Below are 26,609 nucleotides of genomic sequence, written 5' to 3'. Positions count from 1 at the left end.
CTGCGGCTTCTAATGCACATGGTTGAGAAGCTCACAGTGTGCGGTGAAATCAGAGGAAGCCATTTCAGCCCAGGAGAGGAGCCGCTACAACTGTGCGAGACTGAAGGGATGGCTGGAGATTCAACTGGAACCAATTTGAGATTAACGCACATCATTTTTATCGGACGCACCATCATACCTCCCGACATTTTGAGATGGGAATGAGGTACACCTACTAACAAATGTATGTAGGCATAGAAAACGCCCCCTGCCACACCCTCTTAAAGGAGAATTAACCAAAAAAAAGGTTAATTAATTCCACAATGCTTTTTTTTTTTTACCACTACTATTACTTTATATTGGCTTTTAAAATGTACAAATGCAGCAATTTAGAATTTGGATGAAAGGTTTAGCACCGGGAAACACTTTTTGAAAGATAAAAAGTGTATTTTATATACATCTATATAGATCAGACCAAAATGAGGGACAAATGAGGAGGAAAGAAGGACAGAGGGACATTGTTCCAAATCAGGGACAGTCCCTCCAAATCCGGGACAGTTGGGAGCTATGCGCACCATACATGATATATAAATATATATCTACGATTTTTTTTTTTTTGCAACAAATTCTCTGATTTTTTTTTCTTCAGTCTATTCTCTTCATTCAGCGCAGACTTCTATTTTTTTTTTAAGAAAGAAACTAATTGCAGAAAATGATAAGAATGTTCAGCAGACTCGTCTCTATCAGCGGGGGACCTCCTTGTTTCCTTACATGCTGTGCTACCGGCACTACAGGGGAGTCAGATGTCCCAAAGATGTACAAATTTAATTTTGCTTCTTACTAAAAGACCTCTTGTGAGTGACTTCATACCGAGCAAAGGGGACCCGCTGTGGTAACGAATGTCACTTGTACAACTTTCCTAATAATTTCTTCATTTTACAACTCTCCCCAGATGTCAGGGTTTTATCCCGTCCCTGCTCTATTCAAAAACAAGAAAAGCCTTAGGTAGCCATTACAGAGCCATATACACTACATTACCAAAAGTATTGGGACGCCTGCCTTTACACGCACATGAAATTTAATGGCATCCCAGTCTTAGTCCGTAGGGTTCAATATAAGGTCCATAAAGATGGATGAACGAGTTTTGGGGGGGAGGAACTTGACTGGCCTGCACAGAGTCCTGTCCTCAACCCGATAGAATACCTTTGGGATAAATTAGAGTGGAGACTGCAAGCCAGGCCTTCTCGTCCACATCAGTGCCTGACCTCACAAATGTGCTTCTGGAAGAATGGTCAAACATTCCCATAGACACACTCCTAAACCTTGTGGACGGCCTTCCCAGAAGAGTTGAAGTTGTTATAGCTGCAAAGGGTGGGCCAACTCAATATTGAACCCTACAGACTAAGACTGGGATGCCAATAAAGTTCATGTAGGTGTAAAGGCAGGCGTCCCAATAGCTTTGGCAATATAGTGTAGATTTCTAAAGATGCCATTGACATGAAATTGTCACTGCGTGTCGGTAACAACCCATGCAATCCATACATACAAAGAAACCAAAACAAATATGTTCAGAAATAAAGTTGAGTGTAATAAAATGGAATGACACAGCAAAAAAATTTTGAACACATGAAGAAAGGGAGGGGCAAAAAGGCATGGAAAGCCAAGACACCAGCTGAAATCTATCAGTAATTAGAAAGCAATCCTGCCCCTTGTCCGTGCAAATTAATATCAGCTGGTTCAGTCTCAACTGATGGCCTATAAAAAGGTGTCTCATTACCAAGGTGTCACACAAGACACACCTCATGATGGGTAAAAGCAAAGAGCTCTCTCAAGAGAATGTTCCAGTGAGCACTGCTGGGGCCATAATCCGAAAGTGCAACGAACATAATCTCACCATAAACCGGCCACGACCAGGTGCTCCTCACAAAGATTTCTGATAGAGGAGTGAAAATAATTATCAGAAGAGTGGTCCAAGAGCCAAGGCCCACTTGTGGAGAGCTGTAGAAAGACCTGGAATTAGCAGATAGGGGGAGAGTATTTGTGCTAGAAAGGGGGATTTAGTGAAGGGCGGGAGGAGAATTGTGCTAGGAGGGGACATTTTTGTTTGGGGGGGGGTTGCTAGGAAGTGAAATTTAGGGGGTAGACTTGTGCTGGGAGGGGATTTGGAGTGTGTGTGTGTGGGGGGGGGAGATGTGTACTCGAAAAAGAAAAACTGAGCGGTAGAGGTTTTGTGCTAGGAGGGGTGACTTTTTTGGGGAGGGGCATTTGTGTTGGGGAGATTTGAGGGATGGTGGGGGGGGGGTTTGCTGACACATAATGCTCATACATCTTGAGGAGCCTGCCCGTCAACATGCCTAGGACTTTCTTCAACCTTCCTTGCCTTCACCCTATCACTGATGATCAGCTTCCACGGAGGAGACACATGGCCTCTTCAGAAACAAGTCCCAACCACCCCATGATGAGTGCTCCACCAACTATCATCACTTGACCTCCTATATACAGTAGGAGGCAATGTCCCCCCATGGGAGGAGGACTGAGAGTTAGATCATAAATGTCAACTTCACCACTCCACATGAACCCAAGTGTTGTATTACGACTTTTGATGTATCTTTATCCCATGAGCCCTTATCAAGGTTTATTTTTTAATTTTTTTATTATTCTTACTGCATAGCAAAAAAAAAAAAATACAAAGTATCAACATAACTTTCACTTTCCTAGTCATATTGCTCAATAAAATAATCTCAGCCTGTTCTTTTTGCTAAGCGATGACTGTAGGAACGAGCACTATGTGCTGCAATAAAGCCAAGGAATTATCCATCTCCTCAGAGGGAAGAACTGGAGTTGCAGCTACGATGATTATATACATATTTTTCCTCCAGCTTGTTGAAGTTAGTTTAAAGGCTAATCTCAACAGGTCTATGAAGTGTTTAATTGATACAATTGTATTATGTGGAGCCTGGCTGTCTACCACCATCTCTAATGAGTTCTGTGAAAGCCTGCTGGCCCTGTCCATCTGAGGTGGGGTTTTAACTCTTATGGATGAAGTCAATATTGGAGCGGCTTGACATCATTAATCTAGATACTGTGATATACGTTGTGATGGTGCTGCAGCCACCAGGGCGTCTTGGAAATGTAATTGTAATGTTACAGTTTTTTTTTTTTAATCTTTTTAAAGGAAAGATCTCATATATATTATATATATATATATATATATATATATATATATATATATTACACATACACTATATTTTCAAACATATTGGGACGCTTGCTTTTAAAGAGGAAGTAAACCCCGATGGGTTTTTACTTCCTCTTTTGCTCCCCACAAGGCCTGCAATCTAAAAGCATAATGGGCTAGTATGCATCGCATACTAGCCCGTTATATGACACTTACCTGCAAACGAAGCCCACGCTGTCCCCTGTGCAGGCCGCGTCTATCTTCGCCCCTATTCCTTCCGGGGCCACGAACTCCGACTCTGTGGCTGGCCGGAGCCGCGTGACGTCACTCCCGCCCATGCACGCAGGAGCCGTCAGTCATGGGACGCGCTGGGGGAAGAAACGGCACGGTGGTCCGTTTGTTCACAGCGCATGCGCCGATGATGACATTGGCACACTACAAGCGAAATATCTCCTAAACGGCGCACGTTTAGGAGATATTTCCACTACCTATAGGTAGGCCTTATTCTAGGCTTACCTATAGATAAAAGTAAGACAAATGGGTTTACAACCACTTTAATGGCATCCCAGTCTTAGTCCGTAGGGTTCAATATTGAGTTGGCCCACCCTTTGCAGCTATAACAGCTTCAACTCTTCTGGGAAGGCCGTCCACAAGGTTTAGGAGTGTGTCTATGGGAATGTTTGACCATTCTTCCACAAGCCCATTTGTGAGGTTGGGGCACTGATGTTGGAGGAGAAGGCCTGGCTCGCAGTCTCCGCTCCAATTCATCTATTGGGTTCAGGTCAGGCCAGTCAAGTTCCTCCACCCCAAACTCGCTCATCCATTTCTTTATGGACCTTGCTTTGTGCACTGGTGCGCAGTCATGTTGGAACAGGAAGGGGCCATCCCCAAACTGTTCCCACAAGGTTGGGAGCATGAAATTGTCCAAAATGTCTTGGTATGCTGACGCCCTTCACTGGAACTAAGGGGCCAAGATCAACCCTGAAAAACAACCCCACACCATAATTCCCCCTCCGCCAAATGACTTGGACCAGTGCACAAAGCAAGGTCCATAAAGACATGGATGAGCGAGTTTGGGGTGGATGAACTTGACTTGCCCTGCACAGAGTCCTGACTTAGAGCGGAGACTGCGAGCCAGGCCTTCTTGTCCAACATCAGTGCCTGACCTCACAAATGCGCTTCTGGAAGAATGGTCAAACATTCCCATAGGCACACTCCTAAACCTTGTGGACGGCCTTCCCAGAAGAGTTAAAGCTGTTAAAGCTGCAAAGGGTGGACCAACTCAATGTTGAACCCTACGGACTAATGCCCTGTACACACGGTCGGACTTTGATCGGACATTCCGACAACAAAATCCTAGGATTTTTTCCGACGGATGTTGGCTCAAACTTGTCTTGCATACACACGGTCACACAAAGTTGTCGGAAAATCCGATCGCTCTGAACGCGGTGACGTAAAACACGTACGTCGGGACTATAAACGGGGCAGTGGCCAATAGCTTTCATCTCTTTATTTATTCTGAGCATGCGTGGCACTTTGTCCGTCGGATTTGTGTACACACGATCGGAATTTCCGACAACGGATTTTGTTGTCGGAAAATTTTATCTCCTGCTCTCCAACTTTGTGTGTCGGAAAATCCGATGGAAAATGTCCGATGGAGCCCACACACGGTCGGAATTTCCGACAACACGCTCCGATCGGACATTTTCCATCGGAAAATCCGACCGTGTGTACGGGGCATAAGACTGGATGTCAAAGTTCATGTGTGTGTAGAGGCGGGAGTCCCAATACATTTGGTAATATAGTGTGTGTATATATATATATATATATATATATATATATATATATATATATATATAGAATAGATTATAATAAGTTTGTTATTTCAGGTTTTTATTAATAATTGCACTATCTGTTGGGGATAATTCTCTCCATTTGTGAGATTGTAAGGTGAATATACACTGCAGCACAATTTATTAGCCAACCATTATGAAGTGCTGATCATCCCTTCATATGGGAAACCAAGGAGCACAAAGGGCACCAGACGTCTCCACTGGAATATATATTGAAGAAGGACTAATTCAGAGATCAGAACATGGAATATCTACTGTAAATTACTCTAATTGTAGCTCCCCAGAAAATGTAGGGTTCCCCAGTCCAAGATATATTATCTGGCCAGCGGCAGCTGATCCATTAGGGGCACAGGGGTTTCTATCAGTTTTTTTTTATTTTATTTTGAAAAAGATGATTAGAGCCTGAGGCTGTAATTGGCTTCAAAAAGGTTGGGCTTGGGGCACAGAGCACTGCGTCCCGAGCCCACCCACTTGTGACATTAGCGAATCAATATTCGCTATTGTCTTCCAGCTTCTTCTCCTGGCCAATAAGGAAGGGAGGCGGGTCTTAAGACCTGATTGGCCCAGGAGGAGAAGCCAGTGTTCCATCAGAATAGGCCTGAACGTCCTCTCCCACTCAGACATGGTGCCTTCAGTCCGCTGGTACTTCACCCGGGAGCAGCTAGAATGCAACCTTTCCCACCGCACCAGCGTGGATCCGGACAAGGAGCTCTTGTTTTCGGCAGCAGGCGGCCAACCTCGTTCAAAACATGGGCCAGAGGCTCAGCATATTCTGAGGGAACACCGTGACCTGGATGGGGTAAGTGTGGACCCGGCAGGTCCACACTTACCCCATCCAGGTCACGGTGTTCCCTCAGAATATGCTGAGCCTCTGACCCATGTCTTGAATGAGGTTGGCTGTCTGCTGCCGAAAACGAAAACCCCCAAAAAATGGAGCATCAGCCGCCACTGAATCTGGCTAGCCAATAAAAAGCAAAATAACCCCCCCCCCGCCCTGTGGTATAGGGTGTCTCAGAATGGCTCTGAATGTTCCCCAACTGGATTATAGAATATGCAGGTCTGATCCTAATACTGGACCAAACTTGCCTTTGACCATGATGACGTGATGTTCCCTGCAGCAAAGGTAGCCATGTGAGCGTGTGGAGACTATTGCTGTGAATTTGGTCACGCTCGTTGGGGTATTTCTGGAAAATCTTAAGCCTCGTACACACGATCAGATTTTCCAACGCGAAATGTGTGATGACAGGCTGTTGGCGTAAAATCTGACTGTTTGCATGCTCCATTGGACAATTGTTGGCCAACTTTCCACGTACAAACATTGGATGGCAGGCTTTAAAATTTTATGTGGAAAGCAGTCTGTTGTCGGATTTTCCGATCGTGTGTACACAAGTCCGTCGGACAAAAGTCCAAAGTACAAACACGCATGCTCAGAAGCAAGGACGAGCCAGAAGCTGTCGGCCTTGTAAACTAGCGTTCGTAGTGGAGAATTAACATTCGTGACGCGGCAAATTATGAAATTTGGAAATGCAGTGCACAATTCTCTTCTTCTTTAATGGGATAATAATGAAGCTGCTTTGCTGGTGATACTGATGGAGTTGTTGCAAACACATTTTCAAAGGCTTTTTTTTCTAGTGATATCAAGAATAATATTATTATGCTTTTTTTTTTTTTTTTTTTATTTGGTCAAGTTACCACAACACTTATTATTTTAAAGCAGAGGTCCACCCTAAAAAACATTTATACATTAAAATTTTCTTTAAAAAAAATTAAAAAACATAGAAAAAAAAATTGTTTTACTTACCAGAAACCCCTGTTGCTAGGCAGTCTTCCTAATCTGCCTCTTCCTAGTCCACGGAGCTGTTCTGTCACTTCCTCCTCTTCGGCGAGCTCCCTCGTTGTCTTCTGGGACCTGTGTGTGTCCCAGAAGACGACGGGGGCCATTCACAAAGCGCCGTGCGCCTCGCTCATGCGCAGTAGGAAACGGGCAGTGAAGCCACAAGGCTCCACTGCTGGTTTTCCTTAGTTGCAATGGCGGCGCCGGCACCCGATCCGATGGGGGCCAACATAGCGGGCTCACTGGACAGGTAAGTGCCCTTATTAAAAGTCAGCAGCTACAGTGTTTGTAGTTGCTGACTTTAAAAAAAACAAAAAAACGGCTGGAACACCACTTTGGGATCAAAGATACAACTATGTTGGTGTCCCTTGTTAATGTTACATTGTATTTTTTTTAAATGTAACTGCTACTCCCAAACTGTCATTTGAAGTAAAACACATATTATAGTATAATATAGTATAGTATAGCATATAGTATATTCATAGTATTATTCTCCACAATTTTTTTTATTGTGCATTAAAAAAAAAAAAAATAAATAAAATTAGACATGATATCTGCCAATAGAACTTAACTAAAAAGTGCATTCTATGCATCCAAAAATATAGAAAATATAACAAATCAAATCATTATTATTTAACCAAAAAAATAATGTCAAAGCAATAACTCCAAGGCCAATAATAAATAACACGTTATCTCCTCCGATTCCGCAACATGTCTGGTTGACGAACGGCCATTCAGAAACAAACTGAAAAGCACGAAATTAAAACAGCGAACTGAAAAGCGCTAAATGAAAAACGCGAAAAGAAAAGCGCGAAAAGAAAAGTGCAAAATGAAAAGCGTGAATCAACACTCACCAAACTTCTACTAACACGATATTAGCAGAAGGAGCCCAAGGGGTGGCGCTAAAGAGCTGAAAAACCTTGTAGTACGTCAATACGTTTGTGATTGTTGGCCAACAATTGTGTGGCCGTGTATGCAAGACAAGTTTGGGCCAACACCCTTCAGACGAAAGTCCATGGTTTTGTTGGTGGAAAATCCAATCGTGTGTACGAGGCTTAGCACTCTATTGTAATTGGATCCCAGTTCAGGATGAGATCGAAAGGTTTTTGCCACAAAAAAAAAAATTGGGCAGAGATGAGCAAAGGCACCAGTAGAGAACAAGGGTGGACTGACCATTCGGCCACTCGGGCACTGCCCGAGGGCCCCCGGGCCACTAGGGGGTTCCATTAGGGTTGCCAGCCTCAGTAAAACCAGGGATGGTATGTAAAAATCTGTGTTTTTTTTTACATCGGTCTATGAAATGTCCCTTACCGACATTCTTTTGGTCTAAAAATCCCGAGATTATAGCTGCCCAACCTCTCCAGTACCTTCTCAGCCAATAGAAACTTGTCTGTGTATAGTGTGTGTACATGTATGTGTATACTGTGTGATTGTATACTGTGTGTGTGTTTGTGTATACTGTGTGGCCCCATAATCTCTGATTGCCTGGGGGCCCCATAATCTCCTATTGCCCGGGGGCCCAATGAGCTGTCAGTCCGCCCCTGGTAGAGAAAGAAGATGCTTGAGAGCCTATTTTTTTCAAATGGTCACAAAATATAAAAATGGATGCCACTATGGCACTGATGATGTTATGTATTATGTATATTTTATGACCAATAAATGTCCAACTGTCTAAGAAATGAGTTCTAAAGCACTTCTGCTGCGTTTGCTGATCTCCACTTCGTTTTTTGAGGCTGGGGGGTCAAAACTTGGCCACCTCAATGTTGGTGAGGGCTCCTTTAAGTTTACATGGAATATACAATAGCGTGACTCAGCATGCCCAGCACACTATATCTGACTACATACATCCAGCAACTAATTTATCATATTCTGTACTGGGAAAGACAATTGCATTAAAGCCCCACTTCCTCCGAAAGAGATACATGGTCGCCTTTCTGCTCTTCTCTCGCCCGTTCTCGCTTACCTTAATTGAACCCGGCTCCTCACACACAGCCACATTACAACTAGATTGCCGCACCATCCCTCATCATACTTGTTCTGCCTTCATTAACCCCTTCAGCCCCGGAAGATTTTCCCCCTTAATGACCAGGCGCCATTTTTTTGAGATACGGCACTGCGTCGTTTTAACTGACAATTGCACGGTCGTGTGACGCTGTACCCAAAGAAAATTATTTTCCTTTCGTCCTTTTTTTCCCACAAATAGAGCTTTCTTTTGGTGGGATTTGATCACTTCTGCGTTTTTTTTTTAACAGAGCGACAATTTGGAAAAAAGCAAAACAATTATTTTTAATTTTTGCTATAATAAATATCCCAAAATATATATATATATATATATATATATATATATATATATATATATATATATATAAAAATAATTTCTTCATCAGTTTAGGCCAATATATATTCTTCTACATATTTTTGGTAAAAAAAAAAAAAAAAACACAATAAGCTATATATATAGAATTCATCCCAAAGGTTTTCTATTGGGTTGAGGTGCAGGCTGGTCAAGTTCCTCCACCCCAAACTCGCTCATCAATGTCTTTATGGGCCTTGCTTTGTGCACTGGTCCATAGGCGTGCGCACAGGGTGTGCCAGGTGTGCCTGGGGACACCCTAATCACCCCATGTGGCGCAGATTCCCCATTTAGACCCCTGACATTTCACCAAGGCCCCCTAACGGGGCTTCTAAAAAAAAAGAGTAAAATAAAAATAATAAAACTGTAAAAAATAATAAATAAAATAATAAAAATAAAAACTACTGACTCTGTCCACTGCCCTACTGACACCTTCCGTATATATACACATGCATACACACGCATATGTGTTTGAGCTTTGGGGTGCACACCCTAATGCAATGGGCTGTGCATGCCTATGCACTGGTCCAAATCATTTGGTGGAGGGTGGATTTTGGTGTGGGGTTGTTTTTCAGGGGTTTGGCTTGGCCCCTTAGTTCCAATGAAGGGAAGGTGTCAGCATACCAAGACACTTCATGCTCCCAACTTTGTGGGAACAGTTTGGGGATGGCCCCTTCCAGTTCCAACAATTCAATATTGAGTTGGCCCACCCTTTGCAGCTATAACAGCTTCAACTCTTCTGGGAAGGCTGTCCACAAGGTTTAGGAGTGTGTCTATGGGATTGTTTGACCATTCTTCCAGAAGAGCATTTGTGAGGTCAGGCACTGATGTTGCACGAGAAGGCCTGGCTAGCAGTCTCCGCTCTAATCCATCCCAAAGGTGTCCTATCTGGTTGAGTGCTGTTGGAACAGGAAGGGGCCATCACCAAACTGTTGCCACAAAGTTGGGAGCAAGAAATTGTCCAAAATGTCTTGATATGCTCACACCTTAAGAGTCCCAACCCCTTAAAAACAACCCCACACCATAATCCCCCCTCCACCAAATTATTTGGACCAGTGCACAAAGCAAGGTCCATAAAGACATGGATGAGCGAGTTTGGGGTGGAGGAACTTGACTGGTCTGCACAGAGTCCTCAACCTCAACCCGATAGAACACCTTTGGGATGAATTAGAGTAGAGACTGCAAGCCAGGCCTTCTCATCCAACATCAGTGCCTGACCTCACAAATGTGCTTCTGGAAGAATGGTCAAACATTCCCATAGACACACTCATAAACCTTGTGGACAGCCTTCCCAGAAGAGTTGAAGCTGTTATAGCTGCAAAGGGTGAACCAAGTCAATATTGAACCCTACGGACTAAGACTGGGATGCCATTAGCGTTCATGTGTGTGTAAAGGCAGGCGTCCCAATACCTTTGACAATATAGTGTATATTATAAATAAATATGAAGTATATATATTGCAACCTACAAGCCTAAAAAATCTCTATCATAGATAAAGGGAAACCCTTTAGACCAAGTATTTTTGGGGCCCTAGGGAGGCTGCACATGGAAGCTCTATGTGTACAAGGCCTTTGGGAAAAGATCCCCCAGCTGACCGGGCAGCCGTCACAAAACTGCCGGTAAGAACAGCTCTTGTCCCTTCGCCGCTCTTAATCTGTTTTCTGCTTTTTTGAATAATGACTCAAGTAATAAACATAATTGTTTTTTACTGCAACATTTTTTCTTGCAAACCCACAACTTTCATAAATTGACATGACAAATAGGCTTTTCACTAGGAAATGCCTCATGCTAAGCCTACTCTATAGAAGATCTCTCCAAAAAAACTTATCGATTCTTATGTAGTAATTTAATTTTATCATGTTTTCTGGGGAAGGAAATCAGGAAGAATTATTCACTGTTCAAGAGGACGAAAACCCCCCAAATATACAAAGATATTTCAAAGTGAGTTTAACCGCATTCATTGTACTACCATTTGTTCAGTGTTGCTTAGATGCAGAGGCTTCTTTTCCGAGATGGTAAAATGATGTTTGTTGCATGTGGTCATAGATTATGTGGGCAAAAGTATGTAACCCCCCCCCCCCCCCCAAATTATGAACTTTTAAGCAGAACTTTGGACACCATGTAGTAGGTCTTTGCCCACACTGCATGAGTTAACTGCTTGTTTTGGTCTAGAGGTCCGGAGAGCCAAGATCCTCCGATTCTCCAAGTAAAGATCAGTCCCTTTGGGCCCTGTGTCCCCCCCCTTGCGTTTCAGCGGTCTTGTGCGGTGAACTGTTCCTGAAGTCATCACACCCATAGACAGGATCTGGACATGAAGACTTAAGGAATAGTCCACCACTCGACGTGGTAGAGCGCCATTTCCCCCGAGGACTGAAGGATAAGGTGAGTTCAGGCTTTGTGTGTACTAGGGGTTCGGAGAGCCAAGATCCTCCAACTCTCCCACCACAAGATCGGTCCCTCGGGCTCCTCTCCCTCCCCACCTGCGATCCAGCGGTCTTGTGCGGTGGACTGTTCCTGATGTCATCACACCCATAGACAGGATCTGGACATGAAGACTTAAGGAATAGTCCACCACTCGACGTGGTAAAGTGCCATTTCCCCCGAGGACTGAAAGATAAAGTGAGTATAGGCTCTGTGTGTACTAGGGGTTCGGAGAGCCAAGATCCTCCAATTCTCCCAGCACAAGATCGGTCCCTCGGGCTCCTCTCCCTCCCCACCTGCGCTCCAGCGGTCTTGTGCGGTGGACTGTTCCTGATGTCATCACGCCCAGATACAGGATCTGAACATGAAGACGTCAGGAATAGTCCACCACCACCACTGGACTTGGTAGAGCGCCATTTTCCCGAGGGTTGAAGGATCGGGGGAGTGTGTGCACCCCTACACAAATCGAGCAGGTATTACATGCAGTGCAGGCACTGCTCCACTGCACGGGGGGGGGATTGCTTGGAGCTGAGCTTTAAGTTTCTTCTAGTGAACCGTATTGTTAAAGAGGATCTCCAGTCTCCCACGCCCAAAAAATGAAAAGCCAGCAGCAACAAAAACTGTAGCTGTTGACTCCTATTATAAGGACACTTACCTGTCCAGGGATCCAGCGATGCCCTCACCCAGGTCGATTCTCTTGAGGGGGACAAACTTCCGCTTAGATCATCAACAGTGATCTGACCGGAAGTGGGAGTGGGTGTCAGGGCTGGGCTCCTACTATCAGCTTTGTTTCAGTGCACAGAGGTTGCTCAGCGGTCAGTTAATTACCAGCCATTCATTGTTTCCACAAGTGACTCACCTGGCTACCATTATCTGCCTCATTAGTCCAGCCTACAGCCAGCCCCTTTTGACTATTTAAGCAGCTTTGCTTATTCCCTCCATGCCTTTGCGTGGTCAACATATCCAGTGTGTTCCTGTGTATGACTTTGCCTGGCTAACTTCTCTTCTGAGTTCATGGCCATTGCGTAATGTCAGGAACCATAAACCAGGTGGAGACAGAAAATACAGTTAAAATCACACCTTTAATGTATTAGCAAAAATAACAACAGTTCAGAAGCGTAGCCAAATACAGAAGACAGGGTTTGGAAGCCAGAGCGGGTAATCGGGCGAGCCAGGATCAGGGAACCAGAAGTCAACGCTGTCAGGAGCCAAAAATCAGGAGCAGGAATCAGAAGAGAAGTCAGCCAAGCCAATTGATACACAGGAACACAGCAGGAACACACTGGAGATGTTGACCACGCGAGGGCACGGAGGGAATGAGCAAAGCTGTTTAACCACTTCCCGCAAAACGGTACATCATTTTGAGGAAGTGGCTGTACCAGGGTGATGCCTGTAGCTGCAGGCTTCATCCCGGTACCGTTTTTTTAGAGCTGGAGGTCGGCTTTCTGGTGATAACAACAGATGTGGCTCAGCAATTGCTTGAACGTCCCCCACCTCCCGCCGCTCCGCCTGGGTCTCCTGTCCCACCGGGAGGCCCAAGCAACCAGCTGGCACATCTGCTGGCTGTCCGGAGTCCCGAACAAAGCCGGAATCGGCTTTGATCGGACCCCCGATGTAGCAACCAGGAAGCGACGTCACATCACTTCCGGTTTACTCGGCACCGAATTAAAAAAAATCCCTAGTATTCAAAAACCTTTTGGGTGCAGTTCCGCTTGAATGCTACAGCATATAAGGACATATTCGATAATCGTGTGCTCACAACCATGTGAGAACAGTTTGGGGAAGGCCCTTTCCTATTTCGGCATGACTGTGCCCCTAAACTAGCTCCATAAAGACATGATGGGGTTGATTTACTAAAACTGGTGCAGCTGTGCATGGTAGCCAATCAGCTTCTAACTTCAGCTTGTTCATTTAAGCTTTGACAACAAAACCTGGAATCTGATTGGTTTGTTTGTACAGCTGCACCAGATTTTGTACTCTCCAGTTTTAGTAAATCAACCCAGATTTGACCAGTTTGGTGTGGAGGATCTACAAAAATCAGCTTGCTTTGTTAAATTCTCTCTCCGAATAGGGAGACATCACTTGGATAGAATTATCTTCTAACCAACAGGGAGCAGAAATAACTTAAAAGACAATATTGCCACGAGTCATCTATGCCATAAAAAGACTAAACCCTGAAAAGCACATTAAAAACTAAAAATAACAACAACATAAAAACAGCAGAAAACCTTCTGTCATACAGTTAATGTTTTCTGAGTGTCTTTCCTTCTCCAATCACAAATAAAATCACATTGGAAGGAGAATATGGCATATGATCCACTAATGAAAGCTATATGACTGCAGATGGAATGACAGATAGGAGTGCGTATGTTTTCAAGGTTACTATGCTATATTATACTAGAAAAAAAAACACAAAGAAATATGTGGCATATGAGGATAATATCTACAAGCAAAATTCATATGTTTCCAATTACTTTCACATACTTTCCAAAGAAAACCATTACAGAGAATACAATAAAGACCTTCACTAAAACCCGTAAAACCCTTGACACTGTGCATAGTTACTGAGATTGAGAACTCTGTTTGCCCACAAGATGGCAGCCAACAGCACTTTGCCTCGCCATAGCCTAATACAAGTACTTATAGCATGCTGGGAAATGTAGTCTGGAAGCAGGACTTTTTTTTTTTACAGCAAGCTGAAGTCACAAAATACAAAGCCCACAACCTCCAGCCAAGGGGAGGGACTTTTAAAAAGCAAGGATCGGGGCTGTTGGGAAGAGATGTGCCAACAGGAAGGATTATGAGTGAGACTTTGTTCTGGGCTTTGCTGCCTGGACCAGGTCAGGTGGAAATGCTATCCCACAGAGCTGACTGCTGTGCTGAGTGGAGGAGATCATTCAGAGAAGACTCCTACAGCATCTGGAACCACTGTGAGAAGTGTGTGGCACGGCCACCAAAATCGTATCGCCATTGAAGGGCCCCCCCCCACTGCGTGACAAACTGCATTCTTTCTGGACTGCCGCAGAGGACTTGGGTGAGGTTGTCTCGACCCACACTTTATTGCTATTCAACACAATTAGCTTTTTTTGCCCCACAGGCCTACACGGGCCATAGTCTCAATAGGACACTGCCTTTGATTTGAGCTTAATACATCTCATCTATTGCTGCAAGCAGACGCCCTCTTCTATAGTAGAACTGCCTTTGAGACCAGATTGTTGAAGTGGATTAACATTTCACCTCCTGTTTAACCGACCCTTTTCTTCAACAGCATTTCCCTTTGCTTAGCCAACTTAAAGGAACACCCCTACCGACCAATTTTAACCCTGCTTTATGGAGCTCTCTCTTTAACATTATATATTAAATTGAATTTCCCCGCTGACCTCCCATCTTAAAGTGAACTTCACCTTTGGCACCATACTTTAAAGTAACATCACCCTGTTGTACACACCAATGTAAAGGGCCCCAACTAAGCCAGCAGAATCTGTATCCAAGGATTGTTTGGACCCAAAGTGTTTAAATTACTGCATTAACTGCCATTATAATTTTGCCAATACCACTTTTTTACTTTACTGTGTGTGCCCTTTTTGTGTAACAGCCAGGAAGTGGTGTCAGCAGAAGTGAGAATCTGCCTAGGGCTAAGGGAGAAAGCAGAGAACCCCTTACAACCAGTGTCTCCTGTGGGTGTAGCACTACAGTTGGAGTGTAGTGGGGTTCAAAGCGACCCTTTTGGGGTTAAAAAACCCCAAAACAAAGGTCCATGCAATAGAAGAGTGTTTATACTTACCTCTCTTGTGGCATGTGTTGCCTACCTTCCCTCCATTCTAGTACTGCAGCCTCGGTCAGTCTCTGTTCAGCATTTGACATTTTCTAAAGTGATGGATTCTCATGTCCCCCACCATGCACTATGGTTTTGTCCTTCAACTCTTATGCCAGTGTATCTCAACCAGAGCGTTGACTGCCCAAAATTGGATGGAAAGTGGTTGGAATTGACTGGAAAGTGCCACATGTATAACCAGCTATAGTCTGCACATAAAGATATCAGTTTGCAGAGAATTGTACAATTCTCCAGTCCAAGAACATTCATAACAGAAGTGTAAGGTGGTCAAAAGTTTTTAAAAAAACATGATATTTGTTAGAAAATTGTCATCATGTGACTCATGAATTCTCTTGCCCCATCCTGGAAGCTTCTAATGAAGACTGAAGACTTACCTCACTGGGTTGCTGGTTAAGGAAACCCGCAGAGACTCCAGGCAGTTGAGGAGTTTGTCATCTGCGATTCCAGAGCGCAGTTCGTGGACGTACTCTTGCGAGGACAGCGTACACTCATGCTTGTTGTTTTTCAAGCCGCCCTATTGGAGAGAGAGACAGCAAGGGATTATGGGTAAGCTTGGAATTGTGGATATTACTGTATGGTCATCCGAACAAGAGAACCTCTGCCAAAGATGCAAGTACTTCCTCAGGTTTAGGGAAATGTATATTAAAGCTGACCTCCAGGCAGGTATACAAGACACAAATTCAAAAAACAAAAATTTACACATATGCCTCACGTTTTCCATTCTCATTTGTTTCATCCTGTTTCTTTAAAATTCCCTTTTAGTCTTTACAAATACCTTAGAGATCCCCATCTGCATTCATTTCCTTTATGCCTACAATTCATTCTGCTGTCTCAATATCTTGTAGCCACCCATTTGGATGCAGGGACAGAAGACAGTGTAAGTGATGATCAGTGATGAGTGTGATTGAAAGAACACATCCCTGTCATCCCTTTAGAGGAGCATGTTCCTCCTTGCCGGCCACTGGATGGTGCAGACTTGTGCTGTGCTGATCAGTTGCTTTATTACTGTACCATTAGGGCAGGGATATGCAATTAGCAGACCTCCAGCTGTTGCAGAACTACAAGTCCCATGAGGTATAGCAAGACTCTGACAGCCACAACCATGACACCCAGAGACAGAGGCATGATGGGACTTGTAGTTTTGCAACAGCTGGAGGTCCGCTAATTGCATATCCCTGCCCTAATGGTACAGTAATCAAGCAACTGATCAACACAGCACAAGTCTGCACCATCCAGTGGCCAGCGAGGAGGAACATGCTCCTCTAAAGGGATGACAGGGATGTGTTCTTTCAACCACACTCATTACTGATCATCACTTACACTGTCTTCTGTCCCTGCATCAGGGGGGCTGTAATCAAGCAACAGATGGCTAAAGTCTACAGCAGCCAATGGTCAGATCCCTCCCTGGAACATTCACATCTAAAAGGATGTCCAAAGATGTGTTCTTTTGCTTTTGCAATCAATAGGAAGTTGATGCATTACACCCCCCCCCCCCCCCCCATGGCTGTTATGAGGGGCCAGAAATACTTTAAAAAGCAGCAACTGCAGCTACAGGGTGAGTGAGTGAGGGAGGATATGCACAGATTTTCAAAGTAGGAAACAATATTTTAACATCAAACGACAACTCACTTTGAGTCAGGGATTAATATATATTTTTTAAATACTTAAAGTGGATGTAAACCCTCACATTATACCCAGTGAAGTGAACAGCCTCAGATGATACACAGAGATTAAACAAATCTCCCTATATAAGTTTTATATGTATATCTGCTGTCTTCCGCTTTATATATTCTTTAGAAAGCTCAGTTCCTGTTACAGATCTCCTCTTCCTGTTCAGCGCTGAGTGTGAATTTGGGCATACAGCCAAGACAGCTGATTGGAGGAAAGGCACACAAACCCCTCTCCTCATTAGGTAGAGACAGGCAGAGACTTGCAGAGCTGTTTTGTGCCCGATATCAATAAATACTCCTGAAGAAGCCAATAACCAAGGCGAAACATGTAGAGATGAAATCAGTTTGCACTTGTAAAAGTACTGTAATATCAAATACTCATCTTTGGATGTTTGTTTTTAACGTTTTTCTAATAAATTCATATTTTTCTAAAAACTACTTTGTAATAAATGTGCACCCTAAAAATCCCAAAAAATATTCCTCGAACTGTATATTCATCTATCAGGGGATGTGGGGTAGAATCTATGCTAGATGATAAGCAAAAATCTCTTCTCCCTGTTCCTTCCAACCTCCCAGGACACAAATTTCAGGCTGGTTTTATCTCAGTTGTCGGAGAACTTGTCAGAAGCTATCATGCTGATAACAGAAGAACGGAGCAGGAGAAAGCCACGGGACATAGTGCTTTGAAAGGAGATAAGAAAACTCTGCAGATATATGTGCCCAGCTCAAATTTCATGAATGGGGTTTACACCCACTTTAATGTAAATGACCTTGACATTAGTACTCTTTTAATACACCATTAAAGCTGAATTATGGGTATGGCAGTTTCTACATAGCTACTATACATTGGGGCCAATCTGGACCTATGTGATACCTGTGGGAGCCCCGAGGAAGCTAGAAATGACTGTAGTAGGCACTGCTACCACAGTGATTTCCATTAGCTTCCAGATCCAGTGCTGAGCAGTTGTGTTGCTTTTTTTTCCTGAACACAGGAAGTCTCCCGCTTGGCGCGGGCTGTGCTGCTTCTCCCTTCACTGTCCAGTCACATGTTGGGGGTGCGTCCGGGATGGCCTAGGCTTGGAGGAAGTGGGATAAATGATACTGGCCATAAGACCGCTGCCCCATACACGCGATCGGACATTCCGACAACAAAATCCATCTGATTTTTTCCGACGGATGTTGGCTCAAACTTGTCTTGCATACACGCGGACGCACAAAGTCGGTCAGAAATTTCCGAACGTCGAGAACGCGGCGACGTACAACACGTACGATGAGCCGAGAAAAATCACGTTCAATAGCCAGTGCGGCTCCTTCTGCTTGATTCCGAGCACGCGTGGCACTTTGTGCGTCGCAATTGTCTACACGCGATCGGAATTTACGAGAACGGATTTCTCTCAAACTTTGTATGTCGGAAATTCCGATGGAGCCCACACACGATCGGAATTTCTGACAACAAGCTCCGATCACACATTTTCCATCGGAAAGTCCGACCGCGTGTACAGGGCATGAGGGTATCTAGTGGCAAAAAAACTGTAGAGGAAATCTCTGGATTGAAGGTGAATTTTATGGCAGAAGCTGCTTTATTTTATTTATTTTTTTTTTATCATTGAATGGGCTATTTATTTTTTATCTATATTTTGACTGATTACAGGTTGCTTCTTGGTGAAAGTTTCCGTCACAAGTGATTAAGTGGCGTTTTCTCTAATTCTGCGGTGATGAAAACTAAATGTATGAAGTGTCGCCAAGAGGATTCTAGAGCACAGGCGCATTTATTTAAGGAAGAATTACTCCTGCGCTTGTGAGGGCGTTTTGGTGTAAATTGGTAGTATTGTGGACTGTAGAAGAACTGAAACGGATGGTGTTGTGTGTCCCGCTGCCCCGACTGACCCCGGGGTGGTCAGAGGAAGACTATGCAAAGAAAGGTGGATGGAGGGCGCGTGATCAACCGCTAACATTGAAGAATGTTTGATTTATTCATATATAATGGAATGCAAACATATAGATAATACCAATACTACGTTTCATACAAACAGGTAACAAAATATAAAATAAAAAAAGTTAAAAAATAGGTTAAAAGTAATATATGCCCATGTTAAGGCAAGCATTTAAAGTTGGCTGACGCGTTTCGAGGATAACCTCTTCATCAGAGCCTTGAGAACCAGAGTACAGTCTGTATGAACCGGTAGGCCAACATGTGTACATAAGAAGGCGTGGCTAGTTGGGAGGTATAGCCTGTGATGGATAATTAAATTATTCTAAGCTCCATAATGCCCCGTACACACGGTCGGATTTTCTGACGGAAAAGGTGTGATAGGACCTTGTTGTCGGAAATTCCGACCGTGTGTAGGCTCCATCACACATTTTCCATCGGAATTTCCGACACACCAAGTTTGAGAGCTAGCTATAAAATTTTCCGACAACAAAATCCGTTGTCGGAAATTCCGACCGTGTGTACACAAATCCGACGCACAGAGTGCCACGCATGCTCAGGATAAATTAAGAGACGAAAGCTATTGGCTACTGCCCGGTTTATAGCCCCGACGTACGTGTTTTACGTCACCGCGTTCAGAACGATCGGATTTTCCGACAACTTTGTGTGGCCGTGTGTATGCAGGACAAGTTTGAGCCAACATCCGTCGGAAGAAATCCATGGATTTTGTTGTCGGAATGTCCGATTAATGTCCGATCAATGTCCGATCAATGTCCGACCGTGTGTACGGGGCATAACAGTCCACGTCCAAACATTCTAGGTGGAATAAAGATCAAAAATACATATAGAGTATGGAGCACATGGCAAGTACATGCAATACAATACAGACTGGAGACGTATAATGAGTTCAAATTAATATGATAGATAAAAATCACATATGTACACTTTGAAATACTAAAGGATACAGTGTCAATAAAAACCATAAATAATTAAAATCAGTAATGAACATTGAAGCGAAAAAAATAGAAGCATAAAAAGAATATAAGAAATATAAATATATAAAATTACTTCTAACCTATTTTTAACTTTTTTTTTACTTTTTTAGTGCATATTTTGTTACCTGTTTGTATGAAACGTAGTATCAGTATTATCTATATGTTTGCATTCCATTATATATGAATCAAACATTCTTAGATGTTAGCGGTTGATCACGCGCCCTCCATCCACCTTCCTTTATATTCATTTAACGCCGTGTAAAGCATAACGGCACAAAACGGGTCATGGATACTCTTTACAAATATGATCATCTCATTGTCCAACGTAACAATATCACTTTCAGAAAGAAGCCGTTTTATTTATTTAATTTTATTAAATTTTTTATTTTATTTTTTTGTTTAACCTTGAGCACAAAATCTAAGAAGCACTTCCAACAAAACCTATATAAAAACAACCATTATTTCTGTATCCCTACAAAACCCATCTAATTAATTTCCACTTCAGTTCCCCGTCAATGCCAACGAGCGGTTACAATCGTCTACTAGGTAACAATGGTGTAGTAAATGCGTTTTGTACAAATAAATGATCTTTAGGGAAGCACATTACTTTTTTCTTCTCCATTTTTTTTTTCTCTACTGTTTCTTTTCTTTTATTTTTCGTAGATATGATTTAGCAATTTTTGTACGTAGGTCTATTGTAGTTTGCAACACAGCTGGGTATGTTAAAATAGAACTAAGGGCCCATTCACACCAGAACGCAGCGTGGGGAAACCAGAGTTCGGGCGCACACGTTTCGCAGCACCGCGTTCAAAACGTACCGCAGCAAACGTCAATGTTAAAAAAAGATAAGGACACGTCGAACGCAGTTCACAAAAGCAGTGCGTTTGCCGCCACTGGATCACATGGTACAGGAGTATCATGTGATCCGGTTGCCCTGCGTTTTTTTTTTTTAAGTAATGCATGCACTACTTTTACTGCGGTCCGGTGCGATTCAGTGCTTTCAAAATGAATGGGCTCAGATCGCACCGAACTGCATGTGAATCGCACAGAAACGTGGAGTGATAGAGGGGAAATCTTCAATGGTTCTGGTGACCTGGGGGACTCTAATGGATTCTATTAAAGTGATATTAAAGGACTTTTATTTGTTTTTATTTTTTTAAACAAACATGTTCTACTTACTTGCTCTGTGCAGGTTCCTCCTCTTCTCGGGTTGCCCCGCCGGCACTCCAGGCCCCTCCCTACTGCCAAGTGCCCCCAGAGCAAGCAGCTTGCTCTGGGGGGCACCCAAGCAGGCTCGCTCCTGAGCCGCTGCTGTGTGTGTGTGTCCATTTACACGCACAGCTGTGGCTCGGCCCCCCTCACTCTCCTCATTGGCTCACTGGCTGTGATTGACTGCTGTCTCAGCCAATGAGGAAGGAGAATCCCCAAAGAGCAGAGGTTTAGAACCCCTTTAATAAAATTAATCGTTTGCCAACACAGCCTAATGGGTTTTTTTGGGGGGTTTTTTTGTGATGCAACACACCCCGAAACGCACTACCATGTTACCTTAGGGCAAATGGCATCACATCGCAGTAGAGCTGCACGATCAGTCGTTAAGAATCGAGATCACGATTCTATCCCCCTCGCGATCTTAAAGGGGTTGTAAACCCTCATGGTCTATGCATTTACTTACCTGGACGCTGTCATCCTCCGTCCGGGAACAAGCACACCATCTGTAGCTGGTGTCTCATGTCCCGATTGGGTAGATTGATTGACAGCCATTTGTTCCCGCTGTTGTCAATCAAATCCAATGACGCAGCGCCAGGGGGGCGGGGCCGAGTCCTGCATTCTGTGTGATTGGAGACAGATGCGGGACTCGGGAGAGCGCCCACTCGGGTGTCCACCAAGGAGAGCTCTTCTCCAGTGTGGACACTCGATGCAGGGAGGAGCCACCAGTGCCGCCGTGGGACCCCAGAAGAGGAGGTTCAGGGCCACTCTGTGCAAAACGAACAGGCAAGTATGACATGTTTGTTATTTAAAATATAAAAAAACAAAAAATGAGGGTTTACAACCCCTTTAACAAAGCATTTTCCCGATTCTATGCAGAGTTCTCTGCTCAAGCCCTAACTATAAACATTGTAATGTTTTGTTCTTTAGATCAAAGGAATGAACTTCGGTCTGTAAATGAGGGAAGTATAACCACTTAAAGACTAAACCTTTTTCTGAAACTTGTTGTTTTCGAGTTAAAATCATTATTTTTTTTGCTAGAAAATTACTTAGAACCCAAAACATTTATACATTTTTTTTTTAGCAGAGACCCTAGAGAATAAAATGGCAGTCGTTGCAATATTTTATGTCACATGTATTTGCGCAGCGGTCTTTCAAATGCAATTTTTTTGGGGAAAAAAATACACTTTAATGAATTTAAAAAAAAAAAAAAAAAAAACAGTAAAGTTAGCCCAATTTTTGTGTATAATGTGAAAGATGATGTTACGCCATGGGAATCGTGATCTTTATTCCAAGCAAAAAAATTGTGATTTCTTATTTTTCCCAGAATTGATACACTTTAATGAATCAATACACTTTAATGAATTTAAAAATAAAACGAAACAGGAAAGTTAGCACAATTTTTCTGTATAATGTGAAAGATGATGTTACGCCACAAGAATCGTGATCTTTATTCCAAGCAAAAAAATTGTGATTTCTTATTTTTCCCAGAATCGACACACTTTAATGAATCAATATACTTTGTTGAATTTTTACAAAAAAAACAAAAAAAAACGAAACAGTAAAGTTAGCCCAATTTTTGTATATAATGTGAAAGATGATGTTACGCCACGAGAATCGTGATCTTTATTCCAAGCAAAAAAATTTGTGATTTCTTATTTTTCCCAGAATCGTGCAGCTCTACATCGCAGTAATACATGTTATGTGTGTGTGCCTGCACGTTACCATGATATGTTGTTAAAAATGCACCCTAAAACTAATCACTGGTCATAGAAAGCACCAATAAATACATCTATTTCAATTTAAATGTAACTAGTATGCCATGCAGCTCTAAAATAGCCTCCTTTCATCGTTTGCACAGCACTGCACAGACTGCTTATGGGAGGAGCTTTGTGAACAGAGGAAGAATTGATGAGGGTGCTGCTGCTCTTTCATTTACCAATCAGCAGACTGAGCGTATATTTTTGACTAAGCTGTGCATTAGAGGTTGAAATCTATGACTATGCGGTCTGACAAGGGTTTTTTTGGATCACAGTGGCTTGACGATGGCAAATACCCTCACCGGCCACTTTATTAGGTACACCTGTTCAATTGCTTTGGTAACATAAATGACTAATCAGCCAATCACATGGCAGCAACTTAATGAATTTAGGCAATCTAGACCTGGTGAAGACGACTTGCTGAAGTTCAAACTGATCATCACAATGGGGAAGAAAGGGGGTTTAACCACTTCAGCCCCGGAAGATTTGGCTGCTGAATGACCAGGCCATTTTTTTCGATACGGCACTGCGTCGCTTTAACTGACAATTGCGCAGTCGTGCGACGCTGTACCCAAACCAAACTGACATCCTTTATTTCCTATAGAGATTTCTTTTGGTGGTATTTGATCACCTCTGCAGTTTTTATTTTTTTGCGCTACAAACAAAAGAAGACCGACAATTTTGAAAAATGAGAACAATATCGTTTACTTTTTGCTATAATAAATATCCCAATTTTTTTTTAAAAAAAACAAAACAATTTTTTTCCTCAGTTTAGGCCGATATGTATTCTACATATTTTTGGTTTAAAAAAAAAAAAAAATCGCAATAAGCGTATATTAATTGTTTTTTCTGCAAAAGTTATAGCGCCTACAAAATAGGGGATAGATTTATGGCATTTTTATTATTATTTTTTTTTACTAGTAATGGCGGTGATCAGCGATTTTTATCGGGACTGCGATATTGCGGCGGACACATCGGACACTTTTGACACATTTTTGGGACCAGTGACAATTATACAGCGATCAGTGCTATAAAAATGCACCGATTACTGTATGAATGTCACTGGCTGGGAAGGGGTTAACACTAGGGGGGCGATCAAGGGGTTAAGTGTGTTCCCTCACTGTGTTCTAACTGTGAGGAGGATGGGACTGACTAGGAGAGATGACAGATTGCTGTTCATAATCAGTATGAACACACGATCAGTCTCTTCTCCCCTGAGAGACCCGGGATCTGTGTTTACACACACAGATCCCGGTTCTCGCTCTGTCACGAGCGATCGCGGGTGCCCGGCGGCCATCGCGACCGCCAGGCACTTTCATCGGCTCCGGCGAGCGTGCCTCCGGCTAGTGGCCAAAAGGCAAAGCGACGTAAGGTTGCCCAGGGGAGCCAACCTGCCGCAGCTGGTCCGGAAGCGTTTAAGTGACTTTGAACGTGGAATGGTTGTTGGTGCCAGACAGGCTGGTCTGAGTATTTCAAAAACTGCTGATCTACTGGGATTTTCATACACAACCATCACTCGGGTTTACAGAGAATGGTGGGAAAAATGGTGTGGAGGAAAATGCCTTGTTGATGTCGGCGGTCAGAGGAGAATGGGCAGACTGCTACAGCAGCAGAAGACCACACCGGGTGCCACTCCTATCAGCTAAAAACAGGAAACTGAGGCTACAATTCGCACAGGTTCACCAAAATTGGACAATAGAAGATTGGAAAAATGTTGCCTGGTCTGATGAGTCTGTATTTCAGCTGCAACGTTCAGATGGTCGGGGTCAGAATTTGGCGTAAACAACATGAAAGCATGGATCCATCCTGCCTTGTATCACCGGTTCAGGCTGGTGGTGGGGGTGTAATGGTGTGGGGGGATATTTTCTTGGCACACTTTGGACACCTGATGCTGCGTACACACGAGCGGACTTTTCAACCAGACTGGTCCGACGGACTATCTGACGGACTTTCGGCGGACTTCCAATGGACTTTCCCAATGAACGGACTTGCCTACACACGATCACACCAAAGTCGGATGGATTCGTATGTGATGATGTACACCGGACTAAAATAAGGAAGTTGATAGCCAGTAGCCAATAACTGCCCTAGCGTCGGTTTTTGTCAGTCGGACTAGCACACAGACGAGCGTTTTTTTGCGACCGGACTCGAGTCCATCGGAAAGATTTGAAACATGTTTTATTTCTAGGTCCGTCGGACTTTTGGGGAAAAAAAAGTCCGCTGGAGCCCACACACGATCGAACTGTCCGACGGAGTCCGGCCCGCCGGACCAAGTCTGCCGGAAAGTCCATTAATGTGTACGCGGCATTAGTGCCAATTGAGCATCGATTAAACTCCACGACCTACCTGAGTCTTGTTGCTGACCATGTCCATCCCTTTATGACTACAGTGTCCCCATCTTCTGATGGCTCCTTCCAGCAGGATAATGCACCATGTCACAAAGCTCCAATCATCTCACCACTGGACAATGAGGTCCCTGTACTCCAATGGCCTCCACACTCACCACATCTCATCCTATAGAGCAATTTTGGGATGTGGTGGAAGGAGAGATTGGCATCATGGATGTGCAGCCAACAAATCTGCAGCAACTGTGTGATGCCATCATGTCACTATGGACCAAAATCTCTGAGGAACGTTTCCAACACCTTGTTGAATCTATACCATGAAGAATGAAGGAAAAAGGGGATCCCACCCGGTACTAGCAAGGTGTACCCAATAAAGTGGCCAGTGAGCGTATTTTGGCGGGTAAAGCATTCCCCTTGTATATAATTTCAGCTGCATACCAATCTGCTTTCTAGAGTTCCGTTTTAATAAAATACTATATAATTATTGGAATGGGAACAAAAAAAAAATGAGCATAATCAATGTCAAAGGAGCAGTGGAGTGAAATGTAAATATTGCAGATGACAGCCATCAAATCAGCAGCCAGGACTTAAAGGACAATGCTCAAAGGTGCCGTAAACCTTGTGTGCAAATCATAAGTTTATGCTGCGGCCTCCAGGAGTCATATGAGGCCGGCCCGCCACCGAGACCTTTCTAATTCCTTGGCCCTACGCTGTAAATCCTTCTCTATCAGGCTCAATGATCCGTGACCAGAAAACCAGAGGAAGAAAATCATCTGCAATGAATGAAGAATTGGTGAGATACCTAAACTCATTATCTTCCCGACTCCTCGGGGAGATGAGCAGATATAAGTCACTGGACACTGAATTTCACCACGCAGCTCTGGGCAGCTGAAACTTGACATATGATACCTGATTTTTAGCAAGCAATGCAACAATATTCAAGCATCAGTAGGCTTTAGGGTCCCTTAGTGGTTAGCACAGTTATCTTGCAATGCTGGCGTCTCGGGTTAAATTTTCTCTCAGCTGTAACATGGTGGTTGGGGCTTGGGGGGGGGGTGGCTACACAAAAAGCAGAACAAGATCTTTCAGCAGTATTCTGCATGCTCTTCAGTAACACCTGTCAACAGCAGTAGATGGGGTACCACACATCCCAGAGCCACACTATCCCCACCCAGAATGGTTTCCCCATCATGGGCAAAACATCATTAAGATACACGCTTATGACTGTTCAACTAGTACCAGCAAACGATC

General features: G+C 43.5%; 1 protein-coding gene across 4 annotated transcripts in view; it reads right to left on the bottom strand.

Annotated features, from left to right (window-relative positions):
- The window catches only part of DIAPH2 (diaphanous related formin 2), a 1,573,862-nt gene that overhangs the window by 1,220,830 nt on the left and 326,423 nt on the right, over positions 1 to 26,609 (bottom strand). For all 4 annotated transcript variants that reach the window (XM_073598133.1, XM_073598134.1, XM_073598135.1 and 1 more), the window contains one exon: positions 15,827 to 15,966. In XM_073598133.1, coding sequence (XP_073454234.1) covers positions 15,827 to 15,966 — 140 coding nt within the window. The remainder of the gene's footprint in view (positions 1 to 15,826; positions 15,967 to 26,609) is intronic.

Source organism: Aquarana catesbeiana, linkage group LG09 (genome assembly GCF_042186555.1).
Source record: "Aquarana catesbeiana isolate 2022-GZ linkage group LG09, ASM4218655v1, whole genome shotgun sequence".
In the NCBI taxonomy this organism is placed as follows: domain Eukaryota; kingdom Metazoa; phylum Chordata; class Amphibia; order Anura; family Ranidae; genus Aquarana; species Aquarana catesbeiana.
This window is presented reverse-complemented; position numbering and strand designations above follow the sequence as displayed.